The sequence below is a fragment of the Lathamus discolor genome, chromosome 1 (assembly GCF_037157495.1).
Source record: "Lathamus discolor isolate bLatDis1 chromosome 1, bLatDis1.hap1, whole genome shotgun sequence".
NCBI classification, from domain to species: Eukaryota; Metazoa; Chordata; class Aves; order Psittaciformes; family Psittacidae; genus Lathamus; species Lathamus discolor.
This window is the reverse complement of record NC_088884.1, coordinates 702,023-726,789: the sequence shown is the minus strand read 5'-3', so window position 1 is coordinate 726,789 and position 24,767 is coordinate 702,023. Positions and strand designations below refer to the sequence as shown.

At 62.5% G+C, this 24,767-nt stretch overlaps 1 protein-coding gene across 9 annotated transcripts in view; it reads left to right on the top strand.

Annotated features, from left to right (window-relative positions):
• Positions 1-640: 640 nt before the first annotated feature.
• SHANK3 (SH3 and multiple ankyrin repeat domains 3) overlaps positions 641-24,767 on the top strand; it is a 322,687-nt gene continuing 298,560 nt past the window's right edge. For 6 of the 9 annotated variants that reach the window (XM_065695522.1, XM_065694720.1, XM_065697172.1 and 3 more), the window contains exons 1-3: positions 641-681; positions 9,209-9,258; positions 17,881-18,203. In XM_065695522.1, coding sequence (XP_065551594.1) covers positions 17,961-18,203 — 243 coding nt within the window. In that variant the 5' untranslated portion in view covers positions 641-681; positions 9,209-9,258; positions 17,881-17,960. Of the gene's footprint in view, positions 682-1,258; positions 1,282-9,208; positions 9,259-12,774; positions 12,930-17,880; positions 18,204-24,767 lie in introns of those variants that run through there. The other 3 variants (XM_065692333.1, XM_065693135.1, XM_065693941.1) reach the window with 3 other exon arrangements.

Here is a 24,767-nt window from a genome sequence, read left to right as displayed (position 1 = left end):
GAGCATCCCCTGACCAAAACCAGGCCAAAGGCAGAGCTTGGTGCTGCTTCCCAGCCCCTGGCGTGGCAGCAGGGACTTGGGGAGCAGCAAAGACATCCCCTGATGGCTGCAGGGGGGTGAGCGGGATGCAGATGGGGGGACACCAGGAGGCGGATGATGGGTATGCGGGGACTGTTCGTCCGTCCGGCACTGCTGCAGCTCTCAGGCTTCCGTCGGGGTTTCCTCCCGGCTCACGGTGCTCCCACAGGAAGGGAGAATCCCGGCTCCGGCAAAAGGTGCTTCCTGGCTCCCAGATAGGCTGCAGAGCCACATCCTGACCCCCGCGAATGATGCTCAGCACTCCCCGGTGATGCCCAGCACCCTCCAGTGATGCTCAGCACCCCGCGGTGATGCTCAACACTCCCCGCCGGTGCTCAGCACGCCCCGTTGATGCTCAGCACGCCCGGTGATGCTCAGCACCCTCCGCTGATGCCGGTGATGTGTGGGGTGACACACGGTGGCACGGGACATCCGGAGGCTGCGGCCGAACACCGGGAGCGGGGGGCGCGGAAGCCTGGGGGGGCCGGGGGTGTCCCGTCCCCTTCCTGGCAGGAAAGGGGCTGAGCCGTCGGCCGCGGGCTTCCTGGAGGCTCCAGCTCCGCGGGCGCCGGGAGCTTGTGCAGGAGCACCGGGATCTGCCAGGTAACGGGACCAGCGGCTGAGCCTCGGCCGGGTAGCGGCGGCACCGGGGCTGAGTCTCGGCCGTGTGACGGCAGGACCGTGGCTGGGCTCCTCTGCTCGCCGCCGGGGTAGCCCGGGCGAGGGCAGCCCGGTGGCGTCGTCGGGGCCAGCGGCGCCGGAGCTCCTCGCGCTGGGGTCCCCGGGCGGGCTGGCCCCGGGGCTGCGCTGCGGGACCGGTGGGGCCGGACCGGCAGCGCCGTGCGGTGGCCTCGGCGTGAGGGTCCCGGCCCGGCTGCCGGGGCAGCCCCCGGGAAGGGGCTCGCCGGGGCCCGGTCCTTCCGCTGCCCGCCGACGGCGGGGGGGGCCCGAACCGGAGCCGGGGCAATGCGGGGGGGTCCCGGTGCCGCGGTGGGCGGGTCCGGTGCCGCCGAGGTCCCCGCCCACCTCCGGCCGCGCCGCCGTTGCCATGGCAACTCCCTAAACTAACGCCCGCTCCGGCGGGGGCCGCGCTCGCAGCGCCGCCCGCCCCCGCCGCGCCCCGCCCCGCTCCCGGCGGCCGCCGCCGCTGCCCCCGGCCGCGCCGCCGCGATGGTGGCTCGGGCCGCGCCGCGCGCCCCGCAGGTAACGGGGCCGGGGCGGCGGCGGCGGGGGGGCGGCGCCGGGATCGGCTCCGGGTCCGGGTCCAGGTCCGGGTTCGGGTCTGGGTCCAGGTCCGGGTCTGGGTCTGGGTCCGGGTCCGGGTCCGAGTTCGGCTCCGGCCCCGGTTTCGAGTTCGGTTTCGGCCCCGGGCTCGGCTCTGGGTTTGGCTTCGCGCTCGGCTTCGAGTTCTGCTCCGGCCCCGGTTTCGGCTCCTGCTTCGGGTCCTAGTTCAGCTTCGGCTCCGGGCTGGGTCCGAGATCGGGTTCGGCTCCGGGTCCGGCTGTGGGTCCGGCTCCGGCAGGGCTCTGCCGCCGCGGGCTGCCCCCGTTGCCGCTGGTGGCGGTGCAGGCGGGTGGGATGGCGGCGGCAGCAGCCCCTGGTACCGGCGGAGCTCGGCGGCGGGGGCCGGGTTCTGTGCGCTGCTGTGTGTGGGATGCCGGGGGGGGGGGGATGATGTGTGTCAGGGTCTGTGGTTGGTGCTACCGGTTGGCACCGGAGTCCTACCGGGGCTGTGTGGGGGGAACTGGGCCGGTCGGTGCCCATCCTGGGGTCGAGCTGTGGTTCGCGGTGGGATGTGCGTGTGGGGCGGCCGCAGCGCTGTTTGCAGTGGGATGCCTGCGGACCGGGGCCGTGGCTGGCACTGGGATCCGGCACTTGGGACCAGCAGCTGCGCCGGAGCCGGGCGCTGTGCTGGGCTGCGCCGTGCTTTGGGCTGTGTGGGATGGAGAGCGGGGGCTGTGGCTGTCGCGGGAGGCTGTTTCGGGGGTAAGGGCTGGGACTCGCCGCAGCTCGGTGTGCTCGGGGGTAGGTGCTGTCTGCAGCCGCACGGACGTGCTGGAAGCAGGGGCCGCGGTTTGGGCTTGGGATGTGCTGGGAACAGAATCGCTGCTTTTCAGAGCCTGCATCAGGGATGGGGACCATGACACCCGCGGGGTGGTCCAAAAGCATCAGGCAGAAGTGGGACTTGTGGGGAACGCATATGCTCTGGTAGTGTGGTTGCTTTTGGAACATACGTGTTTGTGGTCCTTGTACCCGTGCACAATAGGGTGTATCTGCCCCCAGGGCTCTGCTTGGATGCTCAACACACCATTTGCCTGTGCTCCTTTGTGTGTAAGCACCGTTTGCGTAGTAAGATGGGACAAGAAGGAATGGCTTTAACCTGTCCGAGGGGAGACTGAGATGAGCTCTTAGGCAGAAGCTCTTCCCTGGGAGGGTGCTGAGGCGCTGGCACAGGGTGCCCAGAGAAGCTGTGGCTGCCCCATCCCTGGCAGTGCTCAAGGCCAGGTTGGACACAGGGGCTTGGAGCAAGCTGCTCCAGTGGAAGGGGTCCCTGCCTCTGGCAGGGGGTGGGAACTGGATGAGCTTTAAGGTCCCTTCCAGCCCAAACCGTTCCAAGGTTCCGTGATTTCAAAGCCATCTCCCCCTCAGGCAGTCATGGATAAGGAGCTGTCCTCTGGGTTGGGTTGCACCGGGCAGTCCTTGTAGGGGTTTTGTGTGGGTTTGGTCTTGTTTCTGGGCCTCAGCTTGTGATTTTGTGGGTCCCAGGGAACTGCTAGAGAAGCGACTGTGCCACATCCTGCTCCTCAGACCTAGGTCAGGGGGAGCAGGATGCTCCAGAGCCGGGTTTACCTGCCCTGGTGCTGGTACCCATAAGTGCCTGTGAGTGCCTGTGTGAGTCCCGGTGCCAGCATGGAGGGAGCAATGGATTAAGCAAATAGGATTTAAACAAGTGCTGTACCTGCTGCTTCTTGCCTTGATGCCAAGGGGCAGGGACCCTCAAAGCCTTCAGTGATGGAAGGGTTGCAGCTGCCAGGCACCAGTGAGAAACAGCCTCAGACACGAGGCCAGCTCTGCAATGGCGCCTGTGGAAGGGCATGGTGGGTAGGCTCTGGCTGTGCTGGCCCATGAGATGTTCTCTTGCCTCCTGCGGGTTTGTGCCAGGGATGTGGGCTGGGGACTTGGCATCAGCTGCTGCATGGGCCTGCTCTTGGTCCAGCTCTCCCAAGGGATAAACTTCACTCACAACTTCCACTGTCCTTCTGTCTCAACAGCAACGTGGGTAATGGAGACACAGAACACGGTTCCATAATGTCTTTTTATACCCACACTTAAATGCAAGACAAGGTCTGTGTGCACTTTGCACTGCACAGGACCCCTCTGTGCTCTGCCCATCTGGCCAGATATGTGGTGAAAGGGGTTGAGGGCAAAGAAGGGTGTGAAAGAGATTATTACAAGGTCTTCTTCGATAGTAATCTTTTGTGTTGTTGCTGTACAGGCTGTGTAACACCTCAATACGCAGAGAATCACAGGGTTGTTGGAGTTGGAAGGGGCCTCAGGATAACACCCAAGTATGCCTAATATTACTATTGTGGTATGAATAATGCTGCGCTGTGTGTTCTCTCACACCACCGCTGTGTCCGGGGGGGCACAGGAACAGGCACCAGCAGCTCACTATGGAGTGTGCTGCTGAGATTTCATCAGCTAAAAATTCCCGCTGCTGCCTCCGCACTCCTGAGCAGCAGCACATCTGCAAGTGGTGAGGAGCACCATGGAGATGGGCACGGGGATGGGGATGGGGTGCAGAGCACAGCAATGCCCATGTGGAGCTGAGGGGTCCCGGCAGGATGTGGGTCCCTGACCATGGGGGTGATGGAGGCTGGGCCTGCCCTGGAACACAGCACAGGATGTGGGGCGGCAGTGGGGCTGTGTGGAGCTGGGCCCAGGCTAGGGGTGGCGTTTGGGGTATCACAGAATCATGGGATGATTTGTGTTAAAGGAACCTTAAAGCTCCTCCAGCTCCAACCCCTGCCATGGGCAGAGACCCCTTCCACTGGAGCAGCTTGCTCCAAGCCCCTGTGTCCAACCTGGCCTTGAGCACTGCCAGGGATGGGGCAGCCACAGCTTCTCTGGGCACCCTGTGCCAGCGCCTCAGCACCCTCACAGGGAAGAGCTGTGTGATGGGATGTGAGACTGGAGCAGCCTTTTGGCCTGAGGAACATTCGCAGGACAGGAGGTCAGGCTGGGAGGGCTCCTGCCCTGCTCTCCTCTGCTCAGCAGGGCTGGAGGGGCAGAGGGGAAGGGTCCTCTCCGTGTCCTGCCCTGCTCCAGCCCAGTGCTGACCGCTAACCCGGGACGTGGGGTCTGGTGGTCCCTTGGCACCAGGAACAGCGGGAGGAGGAGCCGGGGTGCAGCAGGAGCTTGATGGCCTGGTGGGGCAGGAACCCCCCCCTCTGTGGGGCAGGAACCCCCCCCTCTGTGGGGCAGGACTGGACGGGGGGGAGGGGGCCGTGCAGCCGAGAGGAGCACGGGGAGTGAATTGCCATCCCACTCCTGCACACACGGAGCTGCTGTAACTGTGACAACAGGCACTGCGCTGGTTCCGTGTCTTGGCTCCTGATGGCAGCGTGGGAAGGGCAGCGCTGCCTTTGTGCGGGATCAGCCCGAACTTCCCTGGATGGGGCCCTGAGCAGCACCGGCAGCACCTCGGTGCGGAGACACGGACTCGGTAACCGGAGAAGCCGGTCGGGAGCAGGCTCCACTCATTAAACATTGATGGACGCGCTCTGGCCGCAGCGAGAGCTGCCCGCACCGGCCCCGCGCGGGGGCTCTGGGTGCTGCAGGCACCCGGCTGTGCCCCCTCGGGTGGCGCTGGGGACCACGGGGCTGAGCAGAGCCCGGGTGTGCAGGATGCGCCCCGTGAGCATCCCCTGTTTTCAGGCGCTGCTGGCTGGGAAGGAGCTGGGGCTTTGGGCTGCTCCTCCATGCCAGGGTGATGACCGCAGGACGGTGGGGACCTCAGGGGGTTGGTGGTTGGTTGGGCTCGTTGGCACTGAGAAGCCCTCGGGCTCAGAGCCGCTGTGTCCGGCCTCCCTGGGGCTTCGGGCTGCCTCCCCGGGACACGCTGGCATTCCCGGCTCCTTTAGGGTGTGGTTCGGGCTTCCAGGTCTGGATCTGTCGGCTTTTTATAGACATTCTCATGGAGCGCAGAGAATGGGAGGAAACGGGAGCGCTCGACCCTGGCCGCGGCTGTTCCGCAGGGCGGAAGCGGGTCCGGGCAGCGCGGGGGCACCTTCCTTCCCGCAGGAGGCTCCTGCCAGGCCCCGCACTGTGGCGAAGGATCCCTTGGGAACGGGGTGCGACTCCTGTGTGCGGAGGTACGGGACATAGGGCGCTGGAGCATGGGGGCTGCGGGCTGAGCCCCGTCCTTTTAGATTGGATCTAAGGAGGAAATTCTTTCCTGTTAGGGTGGTGAGGCACTGGAATGGGTTGCCCAGGGAGGTTGTGAGTGCTCCATCGCTGGCAGTGTTCAAGGCCAGGTTGGATGAAGCCTTGTGTGGGATGGTTTAGTGTGAGGTGTCCCTGCCCATGGCAGGGGGGTTGGAACTGGATGGTCTTGAGGTCCTTTCCAACCAAAACTGTTCTATGGTTCTGTGATTCTATCCTCTGTGTCTCCTACTTGAGTGAGTCCAGAGCAGGCCACGGAGCTCTGCTCTGGAGCCAGGCTGAGAGAGCTGGGCTGGGGCAGCCTGGACAAGAGAAGGCTCCTGAAGGGGAGACCTGAGAGCAGCTCCAGTGCCTAAAGGGGCTGCAGGAAACCTGGAGAGGGGCTTGGGACAAGGGCCTGTAGGGACAGGCCAAGGGGAATGGCTTGAACCTGCCCGAGGGGAGACTGAGCTGAGCTCTTAGGCAGAAGCTCTTCCCTGTGAGGGTGCTGAGGCGCTTGTAACCCCATGGACATTCCCAGTCTCCTGACATAGGAGTCTCCAGATGCTCCTCAGCTCCCAGCTGTCTTGGGGCTGATTTTACTTCCCCTGACTTGTTCCCGATCATGTTGTGTCTGTTGGGTGGCTCGGACCTGCTGCTGTGCTTGCTTTGAGTCTGCAGCTGCCTCTTATCATAGAATCATAGAACCCCAGACCAGTTTGTGTTGGAAGGGACCTTAAAGCTCACCCAGTCCCACTCCCTGCCCCGGGCAGGGACCCCTTCCACTGGAGCAGCTTGCTCCAAGCCCCTGTGTCCAACCTGGCCTTGAGCACTGCCAGGGATGGGGCAGCCACAGCTTCTCTGGGCACCCTGTGCCAGCGCCTCAGCACCCTCACAGGGAAGAGCTTCTGCCTAAGAGCTCAGCTCAGTCTCCCCCTCTTTCAGTTTTTATCCCGGAAAGGGAAAAAGCTGCAGGAAAAGACAGGAATGTCGATGTTTGTCATCCAAGAGTCAGACTTAGACAAGCATGAGGCAGATTTGCCGCTGATGAGCAGGAGGAGTAACAGCTTCCCTGGAGCTCTCCCTGCTCCTCTGAACACAGCCCCTGTGGCTCCAGAGCCAGCAGGATCCTCAGGGATTGTGGGCCGGGATCCTGCAAGCTGCAGCCTAAATACATCGCGTATCGTCTGCATAATTTATTCTTCTGTGAAGAGTTTAATTTGTCAGGTCCAATAAGAAACTCATGAATCTCCTCTGCTTGTTATCAGCGCTGGGAGAAGATGCTCCTGTCCCAGGCATTTAATTTATCTCCTGAGCCGCTTCCTGTGCCTCTGCTGTTACTGGTTGTGTGTTCCCATGGCTGGTGCTGCTCTGGGGCCTGCTTACCCGGGGGCAGGAAGGATGGAGCTCTGGAGGAGAGGGTCGTGCTGGCCCCCCTGTGTGCTGGAGGTCCTGGTGGAAAGGGGATGGTGTGGATGAGAGCCAAGAGATGGAGCGAGGCCGAGCAGCCGCTCTGCCGCTCGGAGCCGCCCTCAGGAGCAGCTCGCTGCCCTCCCCTGCCTCTGGCACTGCCGCGGGACCTGCTGGGGGTGATCCCGGCACAGCCCCGTCACTGCTGCTGGTGTCAGCCGTTGGTATCCTCACTCATGGGAGCCTCCGCACCCGGCACGGAACTGTCACCGTTCCGACCCGTGGGCTCCCCGTGGCAGGGGCTGCCCCATTCAGCTGCAGTGCCACGGCCGTGTTCCCTCAGTGCCGCATCCAGGCCATTTTCTGCTGCCCTCGTGCTGAGAGATGAGGACAACAGAAGCGCTGTCTCCTTCCCTCAGTGCTCAGGGTGCTGCAGCCTTTTACTGTGTCCCCTGTCACTGACACCTGCTCCGGCACTGATCTCGCTCCTGCCTTTCTCTGAGGCCAGTTTTTCTCTCCCTTTGGGCATTCCTTCCTCCTGTTCCTGAGTCCTCCTGGCTCTGCATCTTCCCAGGGAGCCTGGTGGGTTCCCTGGAGCCACACAACTGATGGGGCCAAGTCCTGCGCCCACCAGAGGTGTGCGGCTGTGCCCGGGCTGTGCAGGCACCTATTCCCCACAGGAATAGCTCCAGCCCAAGCCCACTGTATCCGTGATCCCTTGTTGGCTTTGGACCATGCTCTGTGCTGCAGGAAGAGATTCTGGATGGTGTGTGGATGGAGGGGGGCTGGTCGGTCCCACCCTGTGCATCCCTGTGCCCAGTGGTGTTTCCCCTCAATGCTTGTCCAGGTCTGATGTCCCCATGGGCACAGCAGCCCCTGCCCCAGAGCCCTGCTCAGTCTTGGTGTTCCTGGTGCCAAGGCGCAGGAGAGGGACTCATGTCACTGTGGTCACTAAACTGTGGGATCAGCCAGGGTGGAAAAGCCCTTCAAGCTCATCCAGTCCAACCGTTCCCAGCACTGCCACGGCCACCCCTGCCCCATGGCACTGAGGCCTCGTCTCCACGGGGTGTGACCCCTTGCAGGGCCGGTGCCTGCAGCCCTGCCCTGGGCAGCCTGTTCCAATGCTGAGCACCCTCTGGGGCAGGAATTGTTCCTCATCTCCATCTAAACCTGCCCTGGTGCAGCTTGAGGCCGGTTCCTCTTGTCCCATCCCTTGTTCCTTGGGAGCAGAGCCCAGCCCCTCCTGGCTCCATCCTCCTGTCAGGCACTTGTAGGGAGCCATCAGGTCCCCCCTGAGCCTTCTCTTCTCCAGATGGAGCTCTCCCCAGGCCCACTCTCCAGATGCGCACAGCTGGAGCAGGACATGTGCCCTGTGGCCGTTCTGCAGGTCCTACATTAGCAGCTGAGGTGGTTTCCTGTGTTTCATGGCACACGTGGTCCCATGAGCTGCTCTCAGGGGGAGTGTCAATGGGGCAGCAGCAGCTCTGTCTAGAGCATCCTGGGATGGCCCCATGGGACTTCAACAGTGTCGCTTTACACTTGTCCATGTGCCAGCAGTGCTCCCGCTGGAGCTGCTCTTTGGAAGGTTTCAGCCCAGTGTCACCCCCCTCTCCCCATGCACCCACAAGTGGGGTCCTGGCCCTCGCCCCCCACAGCACCCTGCGCCCACTGGCACTGCTGCAGCCCCGCTCCATGGAATGTGACTCATCCAGGTTCAATGTTCCATGTTGGAGCAGCCATTTCAGCCGCTCGCCCGGGAAGGAGCCGTGGTGAGGAGTGAGCAAAGAGCTCACACGTGCGCAGCGCAGAGCAGAGGTGTCACGGGCACCTCTCTGCTTCACCTGCCCGTGGCTGCTCCTGTCCTAGCCCAAGGCACTGCAGTCACCGGCTGAAGGTGGTGAGAGGTGCCGGGGAGCCCGACCGACCCACGGTGGCTGCATCACCTTCCCTGGTGCTCTGACCTGGGCTCTTCGCTTGGGAAGCTGCATTATCCTCATGCATGGTCCCAGTGAGCTGTGCTGTGGAGCAGGGGCTTGAGGGGCAGATCACCTGTGGCTCCCCTTGGAGGGCAGTGAATGTGCTGTCTGTGGGGTGAAGATGGGCCCACAGGGCTCAGGCTGCTGCTGCAGTGGGGCAGCACATGCTGGAGGTGACTCTGCCCCTCTCCTTGGTGTCCTGCATAGCACTGGTGTGGTGCTGGTGCGGCACTGGTGCACTATGTGCTGGTGCTGCACTGATGCTGCGCTGATGCTGAACTGGTTCTCTACTGACGCTGTCCTTGCTCTCTTGTCCACAGGTTGATGAAGAGGGAGTGCTGTGACCCCACGCCCGTGCCACACATTCCAGGTAAGCTCTGCCCTGTCCCTAGGGAGCACCCTGGGAGGTAACGGCAGAGGCTGGGGCTCGGGGTCCACCACTTGTCCTGGGATGGGGTGACCTGTCCAGGACACTGGGACGGAGCCCCCGGCCCTGGTACTGGGGGCAGAGCTGAGGATGCAGGGGTTGGGGTGAGATCAGGCTGTAAGTGGTGCAGGAGAGGGTCTGAGTCAGGGGTGGGTCATTGCTATGTGATGTGTTTGAGGAGGCATCAAGAGGAGAGGTCCTGGGGGAGATGGACCAGCCAGGTCTGCATGGGCCCATCCTGCTGGGATCCAGGGTGTCCCTGCCCGTGGCAGGGGGTTGGAATGGAAGGAGCTTTAAGGTCCCTTCCCACCCAAACTTCATCAAGTTCTGTGGTTCTGAGTCTATCCTGCCTGCTCCCAGAGCACATCCGGGAGTTGCAGGTCCCAAGCCCGTTGCTGTGGCAGTGTCACAAGAACGCTTGGAGCAGGTCACTCCACAGCAGACCGCTCTGTCCTGGTCCTCCTCCCTCCGCAGCAGAGCAGCAGATCCCAGTGGAAGCAGGGCCACGGAGCTGGGCCTGGCTCAGGCAATCCCTGTTGCTTTTCCTGTTCCCAGCCCTGCAGGGGAAGGTCCTTCCCTCCCGGTGCAGCAGGAGCCCAGGTCTGCGGGACACGGGGAGGCTGCTCATCATCACGGGGTGCTGCCCTGCTCTGTCCCTGCTGTGCCCATCCTGCGGCTGCTGCCCGGACCCTCTTCCCAAGCAGCTCCCGCACTGCGGGATGGGAGCAGGAAGGGGAGGGATGCCGAAGGGATTAGCCCCAGACAGGCAGATGGAGGCAGCGTTATCCTATTAGCCAGGGGCTAAGCGGGAGCAGCTCAGGGTGGTGGCGGTACGGGATGTTCCTGTGGGGTGGTGGCCACCCCGGCACCGGCACCGAGCCCTCGGGAACAGGTCAGAGACTCAACGAGGGACGGGCTCAGCACCCCCGCGCTCTGCTGGGGGGCTTGGGGGAGCCCCAGCAGGGCTGGGGTGGTGCTGGCGCTGTGCTGGGACGGGGACAGGCCACTGCAGTGAGTCTGAGTGAGGGCGTGGGGTTGGTGATACGCGGGTAGACTCCACAGCTCGTTAGAGTTGTAAAGTAGGTATGCTTTATTCAGCACCGAGGCGCATGGGGATCGCTCCTCCAAAAGCATGCGCACCCCCCCTTTGCCACTCAGTTCGTTTATATTGCATATAATGACTACGGAAATATGACCGCGCTGGTGAGGATGGTGATGATGGGGAGTAGGTCCTGCGCAGCAGGTTTCTTGCTTCTTTCTGCCGTGGGTCTGTGCTCCACGTGAGGACACAGAGGAGCTTGTGAGTGAGGGTGGGATGTGTGAGAACGCAGTGGTTGGCTTTCCTTGTCCTTGGGCTGTGGCACCCTTCCGGGCTGTGCTGACCTGCAGGGGTGTCCATGGCAGGGGGCTGGAGCTGGAGGAGCTGTAAGGTCCCTTCCAACGTAAACCGGGCTTGGGAGCCTGCGGCTGTGTGTGCTTCCTGCCAGGGTCTTGTTCCTTCTGGCGGTGTCCTCGTGTGTCTGTCCCAGGAGTGATCTGCTCCTGTACTGAGATTGCGCGTGTGTGTGTGTCCCTATGCTCTGGCTCCATGTGAGGAGCTGGTGGGTTCAGTGGCTTGTGGGATGGGAGGAGATTCCCGTCCATCCCTTGCGCATGGAGGAGATGGCAGAGGGCAGGACCAGGGACCCCGCAGGGTGCACATCAGGGACCAGCGGCAGGATCAGGGACCCCGCGGGGTGTGCAGGGCCTCGCATGTGCTCGGTGGCAGCGTGTTGTGCTGATGGCAGCATGTTGTGCTGGTGACAGTGTGTGGCTCTGGTTTCCATGGTGACCGTGTTCAGTGATGTTCCCATGGCTACACCCGCGCTCAGTGGCTGCGGGGGGAGCACGAAGCCCCTGGATCCCAGTGCATCCCGGTGAGGCTGCTCCATTGAGCCCTGCTCCAGGTGACGGAGGCTGGAGGGGCAGCGTTCAGAGCAAGAAACAGACCCCGAGAAGTGGCATGTGGCAGGAACCTGGGTTTGGGAGGCTACAGATGCTCTCTAAGGTCGCTTCCATCCCTAACCTGTGATTCTCCGGTACAGGCACTGCCAGGGCTGTGCGCGCAGTGTGATGGGGCTGGTACTGACTTCCTCCCGCAGCCCTTCGCTCCCGCTCCTGTGTCAGTTTGCTCGACAGGACCAGCAGGAGGTGTAGCTGCTTCCAGGGCAAACCAGGCTGGGACGCAACCTGGGCCAGCAGCGTGGCTGTGATGGGGAGGGATGGGGCTGGGAAAGGGGATCCATCCTGGAGCCGGGGTGTGTGACCTGGAGCTGCGCAGGGAAAACCGGTGCTCAGGGGCAGGGGTTCCCAGTGCCTGTCCTGTGGGGACTGGGATCCAGCTGGAACAGTGGCTGGAGAGAGCAGGAAAATTTGCCTTGGCCGAGTGAGGCCAAACAGACCTATCCTGTGTTCAGCTCTGGACCCCTCACTACAGAGAGACATTGAGGGGCTGGAGCGGGGCCAGAGAAGGGAATGGAGCTGGTGCAGGGCCTGGAGCCCAAGTGTGATGGGGAAGGGCTGAGGGACCTGGGGGGTTCAGATGGAGAAGAGAAGGCTCAGGGGGGACCTGATGGCTCCCTACAAGTGCCTGACAGGAGGATGGGGCCAGGAGGGGCTGGGCTCTGCTCCCAAGGAACAAGGGATGGGACAAGAGGAAACCAGGGTGATTCCATCATTCCTCAGCAGGGAATCTGCTCCTGGGGTTCCTCAGTGCTGCATGCACTGGTGGCTGGTGGCTGGGCTCTGGGCTCCTCTCCTGCAGCAGATACAGGCAGCGATGGGGCAGCTCTCAGGTACCCCTGTGCCCAGCACCCCACAGACAGGATCCCTGCGTGGATACAGGATGCTGCTCCTCATGCCCCTGCACCACTCTGCATCCCCCTGCCTGCTGGAGCAGTGGGTTTGCTCCCATGAGCAGTGCAGTGGGACTTGCCCTTTAATCATCCACATATCGCAAGTGACCCAGTGACCCTGAAAAACAGGCAAAGGGAAAATCCATGGGCGTTAGCATTACCCATCAGGTTCTGTAGGACACTGCTGGCAGGCGAAGGCAGATCAATGGGCTCTGCTCCTGCTGCTCATGAGCTCCCTGCATCTCGAGACTGTGGGGCGAGTGCTGTGCCTGCCCTGCCCTATGGGGCAGCTCTGGAGGCCAGGGGCAGCGGTGGCAAAGGATAAGGCTGGGCTGGTACAGACCGTGCTGCCATTGACGTGGCGCTGGAACGGAGCCACGGCAAACACTGGTGCTGGGTGACCTGGACCTGCTTGTGCCAGAAAAGCACCGAGGGCGGCTCCGGCACTGCGGGGCCCTGGCGCTGGGCAGGACACCGGGACCAGCCCTGGCTGCTGGGAGCGTGGCCGGAGCTCTGGGCACTGAGGTCAGGCCTGTGGTGGGGACAGAGCCCGCCCAGGGAGCCCGTCCCTGTGCTTGTTCCGGTGCCTGTCCCTGTGTCCGTGCCTGCGGCCATTGACCGCAGCCCTGATCGATCAGTAACGCTGGGGCTGCGCGGGGGGAGGCTCTGCTGATCCATGGGCTCTGCCTGCCGTGAACACGGACACTCAGACCCATTGAGGTGAGGGGGCTGGGGGGCTCCAGGCGGTGCTGGAAGCGTGACCGGGGCTCCCGGTGCTGGGAGCAGTCGGAAGCGCGAGGAGCCCCTGTGATGGAGCCAGGAGCAGGCTCCCTGTGGGAGCCTCCGGAGCGAGCATGGCTCCAGTCTGTGGAGGGGGGCTCTGCTGGGGCTGCAAGCAGGGGGGATGCTGGTGCGGGCAGGTGCATGTGCCCTGTCCCAGTGCAATGCCTCGGTGCTGGTCTGCAGCAGAACCATGTAATAGTTCAGGTTGAAGGAACTTTAAGACTCAACCATTTCCACACCCCTTTTAACAGGGACTCAATTGCAACAAATCCCAACCCCCAGCAACCTCTCTAATCATTAGGGCAGAAATCCTGAGTTGGTTTTGCTCTCTGACATAATGAAGATTAAATTAGTTAATGCAAATCGTGTATTTGAACAGGACAGGTCAAGAGTTTCCCTTCACCAGCTGCCTCAGACGGTATCCTAGTGTTAGAATCATAGAATCACAGAACCCTGGCCTGGTTTGTGTTGAAAGGGACCTTAAGATATTCCAGCTCCAGCCCCTGCCCCGGGCAGGGACCCCTTCCACTGGAGCAGCTTGCTCCAAGCCCCTGTGTCCAACCTGGCCTTGAGCACTGCCAGGGATGGGGCAGCCACAGCTTCTCTGGGCACCCTGTGCCAGCGCCTCAGCACCCTCACAGGGAAGAGCTCCTTCCTTACACGCCGTGCAAGCGGACACCATAGAAGCGGTGCTTGTTCAGCTGCAGTGAAGCCTGAGCCTGGATCCTGTTGCTGCTGTGATGTGTGTGTAGACGCTGCACAAAGGAGCAGAGAGCTGCCCGGGGGCAGCCAGGAGGGGCAGAACCCCCGGGGATGTGTGGGCTAGAAACCAGGCCATTGCAAAAGCAAGGGAGGGTCAGAAGCAGCCTTCCAGGAAGAGGGGAGGGTGCTAGGGCAGACCTGGAGGAAGGAGTTTGGAGAGAGGATTCCGAATGTGGCTCTGGATGCCAGCAGCCGTGTCCCTGTCATGGGAAGAGCACATCCCACCTCCTGCAGCTCCCCCAGGGCTGCAGGACCCGGGGCTGATGCTGACAGCAGCCACAGCTCTTTGCCTCCCGCTCTGGGCTGCCTTTGGCTGCACCAAACTGCCCTTCCCTGCCACAGCAGCAGTTCCAGCCTGGCTGCTGCTTCCTGCTCTTCTTGTGACCCGGGGCTGCTGGTCTTCACGTCTGACCTGGGGCACCTTCTGGGGTCTCGCCGCTGTGGTGCTGGTGCTGAGCAGTGCTAGTGCTGCTCATTCCCAGGGTATCCCAGCAGGATGCTTCCCTCCAGAGCAGCAGTAAGGCAGTGATGCACGGTATGGTGGCCACGGTTCTGTTACCTCTAACCCAGGGTGATCTGGATCCCTGATGGATGCCGGTGGTTTGAGCAGTGTGGGATGATCTGTACGGCATGGCTGCCTTGTCACAGGGATGTGGGAAGTGGCTGAGGCTCTGTAGCCCCAGGGACAGGGGAGTGGGGCAGCCCATAGGGGAACACTGATCCCACTCTATGAGAAGTAACGGGGGCTCAACTTTACACCGTCTTGTGGGGCTGCTGTGTGGTGACCCAGCTCAACTGCTCCGCTCTGGGTTTCACTCACTGGTGCTCCTGTGCACGTGCGGGAGCTCTGCTGGACCAGGGAGGGGTGATGGACGCATCCCTGGTTTGTGCCTCTTGCTGCGAAATCCTCTTGAAAGGGTTTCTGACTCCTGCTGATGGCTTCTCACCGTCTTCCTGGGCTCGGACCGGGACTCTCTGGGTTATCATTTCTGAGCTACTCAACCTGTATCTTTTCCTCCAAGATAAGGGATTTTTTTCTCGCCTCAGCAGAGAAGTTGATTCAATAAGAGCAAATGAATGTGAATGACTCTGCAAGTCTGTGATGGAGTTTGGGGGTGGCCACTGCATTTCCCAACCATTCACAGTTGTGGCTTAGACATTATTGGGAACTAATGAGGGACCAGAAGACTGGGGGGGGGGGGGGGGGGGGGGGGGAGCAGGAATAATCCTGCAATTACCATCTGGAGCGTTGGATTTCTCCCCTTAGTGAAGTAACAAGACAGGAAACAGGGAAGAAAGGAACCCCATGAATGGCAGCAGTTGAGCAGAGCTACAGCAGCAGCATGTGGGCAGGGGGAGGGATGTCCCCTAGAGGACGCAAGTGGAGCCCACTGGGACCCCCTGGCTGTGGGTGGGTTGGGGCAGATCCTGCTGCCGAGTGGATGGAGGTTGGTGCCTGCGGGCGGCTGAGGCAGCACCAGGGGGTGGTCCTGGTGTTCCTTTCCTGAATTCCCAGAGGCGGGAGCCGGGCCCCTTGTCAGAGGAGAGCTGGAGCTCCCTGCAGCTGCCTGAGAGGGGGACGGAGCCAGGACGGGGCTGGTCTCTGCTCCCAAGGACTCGAACCTGCCCGAGGGGAGACTGAGCTGAGCTCTGAGGCAGAAGCTCTTCCCTGTGAGGGTGCTGAGGCGCTGGCACAGGGTGCCCAGAGAAGCTGTGGCTGCCCCATCCCTGGCAGTGCTCAAGGCCAGGTTGGACACAGGGGCTTGGAGCAAGCTGCTCCAGTGGAAGGGGTCCCTGCCTGTGGCAGGGGTTGGAGCTGGGGGAGCTTTAAGGTCCCTTCAACCCAACGCCCTCCATGATAGGCAGAGGGACTTGTGTCTCTCCAGCGCAGGGCACAGGGTGCAGCGCTGGTCGGAGGAAAGGAGGAGCCCGGAGGCTTTGGTTGCGCCTGGGCTGATCTCATTGTTTGTCAGGATCCAGCCTTGGTTTCCGTTCTGGGGCTGGTGCCAGTCGCGGTGCTCGCTCTGCAGGACCCAGCGCCATGGGTGCAGCCTCCTCCACCAGTCCCTGTTCTGCAGCTCCAGCTGGGAATGCTGCTGGGAGCTCTGACGGGTGCAGTGCCCTGGCCTCGAGGTGGAGGAAGAGCCGTTAGTCATTTCCTGGATGGATCCAGGCCATTCCCTGAAGCTCTCTGGCTCTCAGTGGTTGGGGGGCTATTTCTGTTTGAGGATTGTCATGTAGGTTAAAGTCTTGACTCCCAGCCATTGGTGGACCAGACACAGCCCCAGGCACAGTGCTGCAGGGATCAGCCCATGTGCTCCTGTCCTGGCCTGGGACCAAGGAGCAAGGGCTTGACCCGCTGGGCAGGGTCCCTGTGGCTGTCATCAGCTGGGCACGGGCAGGAAGAGCAGCCCGTGGTGGGGGCTGCTTGTGTCTCTGCTCTGTGCTGGATCTAATGGTACCTGAGCCTGCCCTGGGTCAGTGTGAGTGCACGTGGTCCCCCTGAGGCGGGTTTCTGGGGTGACAACACAGGTCACTGTCCTCCCGTTCCTGAACCCCTGGCACAAGGGCACAGCCACATCCTGCGGCTTGGGCATCCCCTGGCAGAGCCCTGGCAGATGGGAGCTGCTGGAGCCGGGAACACGGGGCTGGTCCGTGTGGGTGTGCACTGAGTGGTGACCCCCTTGAGCAGGACATCAGGACCTCACAGCGGGCAGCAGGGCCAGGGCAGGGATTGTGCCCCTGTGCTGGGCACTGGTGAGGCTGCACCTCGAGTCCTGTGCTCAGCTCTGGGCCCCTCACTGCAAGAGAGACATTGAGGGGCTGGAGCGGGGCCAGAGAAGGGAATGGAGCTGGTGCAGGGCCTGGAGCCCAAGTGTGATGGGGAACGGCTGAGGGACCTGGGGGGTTCAGATGGAGAAGAGAAGGCTCAGGGGGGACCTGATGGCTCCCTACAAGTGCCTGACAGGAGGATGGAGCCAGGAGGGGCTGGGCTCTGCTCCAAGGAACAAGGGATGGGACAAGAGGAACCGGCCTCAAGCTGCCCCAGGGCAGGTTTAGATGGAGCTGAGGAACAATTCCTGCCCCAGAGGGTGCTCAGCATTGGAACAGGCTGCCCAGGGCAGGGCTGCAGGCACCGGCCCTGCAAGTGCTCACACCCCGTGGAGACGAGGCCTCAGTGCCATGGGGCAGTGGTGGCCTTGGCAGTGCTGGGAATGGTTGGACTGGATGAGCTTAAAGCTGTTTTTCCAACCTGGTTGATTCTGTGGTCAATACAGCACGAACAGTTGATAGGATCAGAACCAGGAACTTTCCCTGTGAAACCCGCAGATGGGCTGAGCCCTCCGGTCACCGCTGCGTGTCCTGCTGGTGCCCAGCCTCCCTTGCAATGGGGAAGGAGCCAGGCAGGCCTCCAGACATGCTGGTGGAAACGTGGAGATGGAGAATCATGGTTGCAGATGGGGGGACAGGGCTGTTCGGGAGATGGTGGTTATCAAAGATGATGGAGAGAAGATGGCTCTCAAACGAGCAGAGCAGCCCCCGTAAGCTGGGACAACCCATCCTCTGCCCCAGGGTGCAGTGTCCAGACCCTTTGTGCTGGCCCTGGTGATGAGGGCGAGCAGAGGCTCTGGTGTCCGTGTGCCTGGGGTGGGCTCAGCTGGGGCAGGTCTATGCTCTGCTGTGAGGATGAGGAAGGGTCCCTGCTGAGCGGCTGATGGGACTCAATGCGGGGGGGTGGGAGGGGTGGGGGGAGGGGATGCGGTGGCATTAGACCTTGTGGGGGAGGGAGGGCACATGTGGGACTCTCTGTATGGTGGGGGGCTGCTTGGTGATGTCTGTCCCCGACTTGGGATTTCCCAGGTACGGTTGGGGGGATCAACACAAGGATGCCGGGGGTGGGTGGGTGCTTTTCCTGCCATGGGGAACCCCATGGGTGCCTCTGTGAGACCCCCGCAGGGATGACCGGGGCTTCCTGGGGGAGGGCCCCAAGCTGGGATCTCTGAGTGCCCCCTCCGGGGTCCTGTAAAGGTCCCAGCGGGGGTGGCCGGGGTGCAGCGCGCAGCCCTTTGCTGGGGTCCCCCCGCGGGTCCCCGCCGCCGCGCTGACCGCCTCTCCCCACCCGCAGGGCCCCCGGGCGGGCTGTGACCGCGGCCACCGGTGCCGGTGCCGGTGCCGGTGGGGCCGCCCCGCCGCGCCGCACGGAGCATGCCTCTGAGCCCCGCCGGCAGCAAACATGAGAGCCCGGAGTCGCCGCCGCCAGAGCCGCCGCCGGAGCGACAGCCCCGCTCCGGAGAGCCGGGCGCCAGCCTGCGGGAGGATACGCGGCTCGAGCCGGCCCGGAGCCCCGCCGGGCCCCGCTCCCCGAAGCTGGCGGCAGCGGCGCGCATGGAGGAGCCCGCACCCGGCGCCATCGTCGTCCGCATCGGCATCCCCGACCTGCAGCAGACGGTGAGTACGCGATCGGCCCCGCGCCCTGCGCAGCCGCCCCCCGGCAAACTTCGCACCGCCGCGGCGGCAGCGGGCCCGGCAGGACGGCTCCGGCCCGGACCCGCTCCGGTGCCCCCGCTCCCCATTGCCCCGCTCCCCGGTGCCTGCTGCCCCCGCTCCCCACTGCCCCGGTGTCCCCCCGCTCCCCGGTTTCCTGCTCCCCTTCTCCCCGCAGAGCCCGCAGGCGCGGACGCGGGTGCAGCCGCGCTGCAGCGCTGCCTTTCCGGGGCACAGCGCGGCAGGGGCTCTCCGGGGCTCCCGGTGTGGCCGCAGCCCGGGGCCGCTTCCACCGCCGGGGGCCCTCATCGGCCCGGGACCGGCTGCGCTGCGCCGGCTGCCCCGGGCGCGGGGACGGCTGGGCTGGGCGAGGGAGCAGATGCAGCTCCGGGGCATCCAGCACAGGCACGGTGCCGGTACCAGCGCTGCTCCAGCACGGCACCAGCACCGGCTGGGCCGGACTGCGGGAGCTGACGGCCGCTTGCCCGCAGACGGGACCGGGCAGGGTGCCTGCAGCCGCGTGTGACATGGAGGACATGGGCACCGCGCGCTGTTGGAGGGGGTGGCTGTGCCACGGGGCAAGGGGTGACATGGAGATGTGGAGGGCGACATGGAGGGGCAGAGGGTGACACGGTGATTGCTGCCCCCAGCACGGTGGGTGTCCATCAGGGCACAGTGACCCACAGAGGCTATCGGGTGGCTGTTGCAGACCGGGGCAGTGCTGGGGGTTACCTGGGGCATTGGGTGCAAGTGGTTGGAAAGTGGTCAGTGCTGGGAAGAAGTTTCCTGAAGGGTAGTGGTAACTTCAGGAAGGAGAGCGTTCATTAGAGCTGGGAGCAGGGTTTGATGATGGGTGGGCTGAGAGGAGCCTGTGCTCTGGGGCAAGTCACTGTGGGCAGGAGATGGGGTGCCCCTGGGGGATGAGGGGTGCAGGAGATGAAACAGACATGGGGTGAGCAGAGCGTTGCTGGGTGCGGGGGGGATGAAGGGAAGTGAGAGCTCCCCTCTTGGATGGGGAAAGAGCTCTGTTGGAAACTGGCATGGTTGCGGTGCTGCTCCGGTGCTGCTGGATAGGGAGTAGGCATGCTGGGGTGCTGGCGTGCTCCCAGCACTGCTCTGCAGGCTCGGCTGCCAAGCACAGGGCAGCGGCAGCGCTGCCTTTGCTGTCGAAGAACTGGACTCAGGCTCTGCTCTGTCGAGCACTGACCTTGTGCTGCAGGGAGGGCTCTGCCCTGCTCCTCCTGCCCCAGCCCCTGCTGGGGTTGTGCGCAAGGGCTGGGTCTCTTTTCCTTCACATCAGCTCCTCCTCGTACCCCCCTGTGCTCGCTCAGCCCTGATGCACAGCTCCAGACCTGGTCCTGCTCCAGCCTCACCCTGTGCGATGCAGCACGGCAGGGTCCAAGGGCTGTCGGCGCGGGCCCCTGCTCCGCACATTGCCATGGTATCCACCTCTCCGCTCTGCTGTTCCTTGGGCACTGCTCCGCAGCTCCCTGCCCTGCCTTTGTTCTGGGAGTGTGCGTGGGCACGGGAGGGAGCAGAGATGCTGGAGTTCTGTGATGCTGCGTTGTAACCCCTTCTCCTTACACAGCCCCCGCTGCAACCCGCCGAGTCAGTGAAATAGCTCAGCCTGGAGGCAGGGGAAGGGATGGGGCCGCTCCTGCAAAGCTGGGCATCTTTGCACTGTACAAAGCAGGAATTTCCCTCTCCTGGAGCAGATGCTTATCAGAGAGCTGGAGGGTGGAAACGTCTCTGGTGCAACCTCTGAGCTGGGAGCCTGCACCCGGGAGACCCATGGGCTGCCAGGGGCTGGGGTTGGGGGTGTTGCTCCCATGGGATGGTCACTGTGGGGGGCAGGCAGCACTCTGGGGGCTGACAGGGTGCAGTGGGGAGCAGCACAGTGCGTCCTGCCCAGCACCAGCATCCTGCCCAGTGCAGCCTGGTCCATGTGCAGGGGGATCTGGCTCTGGTGCTGCAGGGGGAGGAGCTGGGCTGTGCAGGGTGCCCATGGGCAGCAGGACGGTGCAGTGGGTGTTCTGCCAGACCCCTGCAGCCCCACAGGCGAGGGGACCCGGACACCCTGTGCTGTGCCCTGTGCGGTGCTCCCATGCTGCCACCAGCACCCAGACCCAGGTGTGCTCAGGCTGGGGTCAGGGCATCCCCTCCTGCCGACCAAGGCAGTGTATGCAGAAAGCTGCTGCATTCATGGCTCAGGTGCATTCATGGCTCAGCTGCATTCATGGTTCAGCTGCATCCATGGCTCAGGCGGGGGCTGACTCCCCACGTAGAAGCTGCCTGGTTTGCTGTGTTAGCTGAGGTACCTTCGCTTAAAGGGAAGCAGGAAAATGCAGCTGGCTGAGCAGTGCATCCATAAGAGCTGTGTCCTCTGACTGGCCCTGAGCTTCCCTGCCTTCTGCATCACCCCTGTACACCAGCTCTGATCTGGGGACCCTCAGTGCACATTCCTGGTGCCCTGAGGGCCCCTGTCTGAGCCCTGTGAAAAGGGACAGGGGGAAAATGAGGAACTGAGCCTGTCCCGTCTGCCACTGCTGGGCTTGCCATGGCCCCATTGGCTCCATGGGGCACGCTGGGATGTGCGGGATGTTTGCTGTGTTCTGGAGAAGCTCATGGGAAGCTCCAGAGCCATGCGTGTTCCCTGCCTCCTCTTCCCCTCCTACAGGCCCTTCCCCTGGCCTGCTGCTCTCCTTGCCTGGCTCCTGTGGCTGTGGCCCTGCCGATGGGCAGCAGATTCCTTGTAGATGCTTTGGCTGCTCTGGGGGCTCTGCTCCAGGCCAGGGGCAGTGTCTGTGCCCCAGGAGGGATCCCACAGATGCACAGCAGCACTCCGGCGGGCTGAGGAAGGCAAAGGATGTATGCTGTGCGGGCAGGAAGAAGGAACAGGACGCTGATGGCACCTGTCAGATGCCTGCCTGGTGATGGGAGCACTGGAGCACCCTTTGCCTGCTGTGAGCTGGAGACAACCCTGCCCATCAGAAGGAAGGGCCATGTGCAAGCTCTGCTGGTCCAGACCCTGCAGGTCTATCACCGCTTACAGCAGAGTGTGGAATGCCACCAGCTACTTCTGCACTGCAAGGAAGAGGCTCCTTTTGGAAATCCAGACGTGCTCCGTTCCCATTCCAGCACATCCCTCCTGTTTCTGCACTGCAGGAGGGCCCAAGCTTCCATCCCCCCTCCGCCTGCCTCTCTGCATCCCATGTGTGGAGCAGGAGAAAGGAGATGGGTCCCGTTTCTCCCTCACCGCAGGTCCCATCTCAAGCTGTTCGGATGCTGGAGGGTGTCTCTGTCAGTTCTCAGGCGATTCAGCCTGAAAGTGCTGGCCCATCATGAGGACATGGGCAGCGATGTCTCTGGAGACGCTGCCTTTCAGAGAGGAGGACACAGCCCGGGTGGGGATTGCCCAGAACAATGGAAACCACTAGCAGAGAATTCCAAGGCTTTCAGCTGAATAAACACGGTGCTGGGGGGCTGCAGAGGAACCAGAAAGGCTTGGAGACAACTCCGGGATTTCTGGAAAACCTGAGAAGTCTGAAAACCCACCCGGGGGCTTCAACCCCAACCGGAGACATGAGCTTGAATAAACACAAGTGTGATGGGAACGGCTGAGGGGCCTGGGGGGTTCAGATGGAGAAGAGAAGGCTCAGGGGGACCTGATGGCTCCCTACAAGTGCCTGACAGGAGGATGGAGCCAGGAGGGGCTGGGCTCTGCTCCCAAGGAGCAAGGGACATGGGCAGTGGGATTGATGGAGCTCTCTTGGTGAGAGGCTGTCGAGGTCTCGCCGAGGCCAGGGATGGAGCTGCTCATTCCCTCCTGTAGCTGCAGAAGTCTCTGCCCTCCGTCCTGTTCTCAGGCGCCTCCTCAGTTCAGGTTCGTATTCTGCTGCCCTCTCCTTAATGCAAAGGAAAGAAGAACCTGAAAACCAGTGCATGAAGCGTTGATTCCCCCCTTAAGCCAAGTGAAGGGAAGGAGTAACTTTTCATATTCCAAAACAGAGAGAGGCAAAGGTTTCCTGAGCTTCTGCTCAGCCAGGATTGGTGGTAAGGCAGGATGCCATGGGACGGTGCCGTTCCCTTGGGATTTGAAGTCCCATGAGTGGCTGCAGAGCATCCTGTGAGCTCTACTGATGGCCAGGTGGGGAGGGAGCGGAGGCATCTCTCTGGTGTGCCTCTGGGTGCTGCAGAGGGACGCTGGCTCTGACTGGTGGTTTGCAGAGCAGGGCTGTTGTGTGTGTCCTGTGGGAGGACAGAATCAGTAAAAGGCCCCGTCTGTGCTACCTTCTGGGCTGCTTCCTCTCCCTAACAGAAAAGCAGAGAGCAGCCACGTAGGAATTGCCAGTGGATGTGTATCCTCCCAGCCAGCGAGTGCCAGAGTCTCTTGTTCTGCTGCAATGTTCAAGGCCAGGTTGGATGGCGCTTGGAGCAAGCTGCTCCAGTGGAAGGTGTCCCTGCCCGTGGCAGGAGTTGGAGCTGGAGGAGCTTTAAGCTGCCTTCCAGCACAAACCAACCTGTGGTTCTATTCTGTGACTCCTCCCTCAGCTCTGCTCTGTGTGCACTGGTGCGCGCTGGTGCTGGCCTGTGCGCGGGGAAGATGTGTAAGCCTGGGCAGAGGAGGCTGATGTGCAGGGCCCTGGGGATGCTTCCTAACGCTGGTGGAGCGCCCCTGTCCCTCCTGCCCGCTCTGGATGCAGGCTGGGGCTGCCGATCCCTCAGGAAGAGCTCGGTGCTGGGCTGTGCATCACCCCGCGGAGGGGGTGGTGGGCATCCTGCTAAAATTATCCCAAACACCCACAGGACTCGGGCGCTGACAGCCTGGTTTTTAAGGAGGCAGCAGCAAGCCGAGGCTGAGCCTTGTGCCTCTGAAACGGTGATGGACGGTGGGTCTGCAGCGTCCAACCGCGTCTGAAACCAATCCCCAAAGCCTTTCAGTGGGAGCATTTGGAAGTGGGATCCCCTCGTTTGGGGCTTGGTGCAGGAGAAGGTGGTGATGCAGGAACGACACGGGGGGAGCTCGGCAGTGTCTCAGTGCTCGCTGGAGTCCCGTGTGTGCTGGCACTGCCTTCCCACAGATGTCTGAGCAGACCTGGGGGTATCCCATGGAAGGGATGCCCACGTCCTGCAGGCTCCGGTGGGCAGCAGTGCCTGCCCTCCACGGCCTCTTCCCACCGTGGCCGGGACTGCAGAGCATGAGGGGCAGGTTTTGTGTTTACTTTTGCACGGGAAGCTGGGAAAACGCATCCCAAGGAGTTGCAGAGCAGTAATCCCATAAAAAATGCATAGGTAGAGAGACAAGAGGCTCCTGCTGTGAGTGGTGCTTGGGAAGCTGCTCACTGCCAGCCGGCTGAGCCCGGGGAAACAGAGCAGCAAGAGCCAGCGGGGCAGCGAGGAGCAGCGGATGGGGCTCGTTCCTGGAGGTTTCCAGGGATTTCTCCTCCACCGCGTGCTGGCAACTGCTCTTCTTTAACCTTTAAACCACGTTCAAGCAGACCGAGCAGCTGCTCTAGGCTAAAACAACTTTTTCCCCCATTAGCTTTAACCTGCAGCAGCTCCTGTGGGGGAGCAGCCTGATGTGTCTGAGACCCAGCGATGCCCATTCCTGCCCCCAGGAGCCAGCACTGGTGCTGCGGGTGGATCAGGGGGCTCAGGGAGGTGTTGTCCAGCTTCATTCCAGCTGGGGACACTGCCTGGCATGAGGGATGTGTTGCGAGCCCTGGCGGCGTCAGTGGTGCCCGCTGCTTAAATATATGCACCCTCCCACACGGTGCTCTACTTAGGTCCTGATCTGCGCTCACAAAGCAGAAATAAAAAGCTCGAATCATGTTTCTGCATTTTATATTCTCTGAGGTAATTTTAAATGTGAGGAATGGAAACACTTTGCCTTTTCCCACCAGAGCCCTGAATCCAGCCCTGGGGCAGCAGCACCAGAGGGACCTGGAGCTGCTGGAGAGAGGGCAGAGGAGGCCACGGAGCTGCTGCGAGGGCTGGAGCAGCTCTGCTCTGGAGCCAGGCTGAGAGAGCTGGGCTGGGGCAGCCTGGAGAAGAGAAGGCTCCTGAAGGGGAGACCTGAGAGCAGCTCCAGTGCCTAAAGGGGCTGCAGGAAACCTGGAGAGGGGCTTGGGACAAGGGCCTGTAGGGCCAGGCCAAGGGGAATGGCTTGAACCTGCCCGAGGGGAGACTGAGCTGAGCTCTTAGGCAGAAGCTCTTCCCTGTGAGGGTGCTGAGGCGCTGGCACAGGGTGCCCAGAGAAGCTGTGGCTGCCCCATCCCTGGCAGTGCTCAAGGCCAGGTTGGACACAGGGGCTTGGAGCAAGCTGCTCCAGTGGAAGGGGTCCCTGCCCGTGGCAGGGGTTGGAGCTGGGGGAGCTTTAGGGTCCCTTCAACACAAAGCAGGCTGGGGTTCGATGACACATCCCAGTGTCTGTGTGGGAAGGAGGAAGAGGCAGGAGCCATCCTGGGCACCCGGTGCTTTTCTGTGCAGGAGCAAGATGAGGAGAGCAGGGTTTGCGCTGCAGCTCCC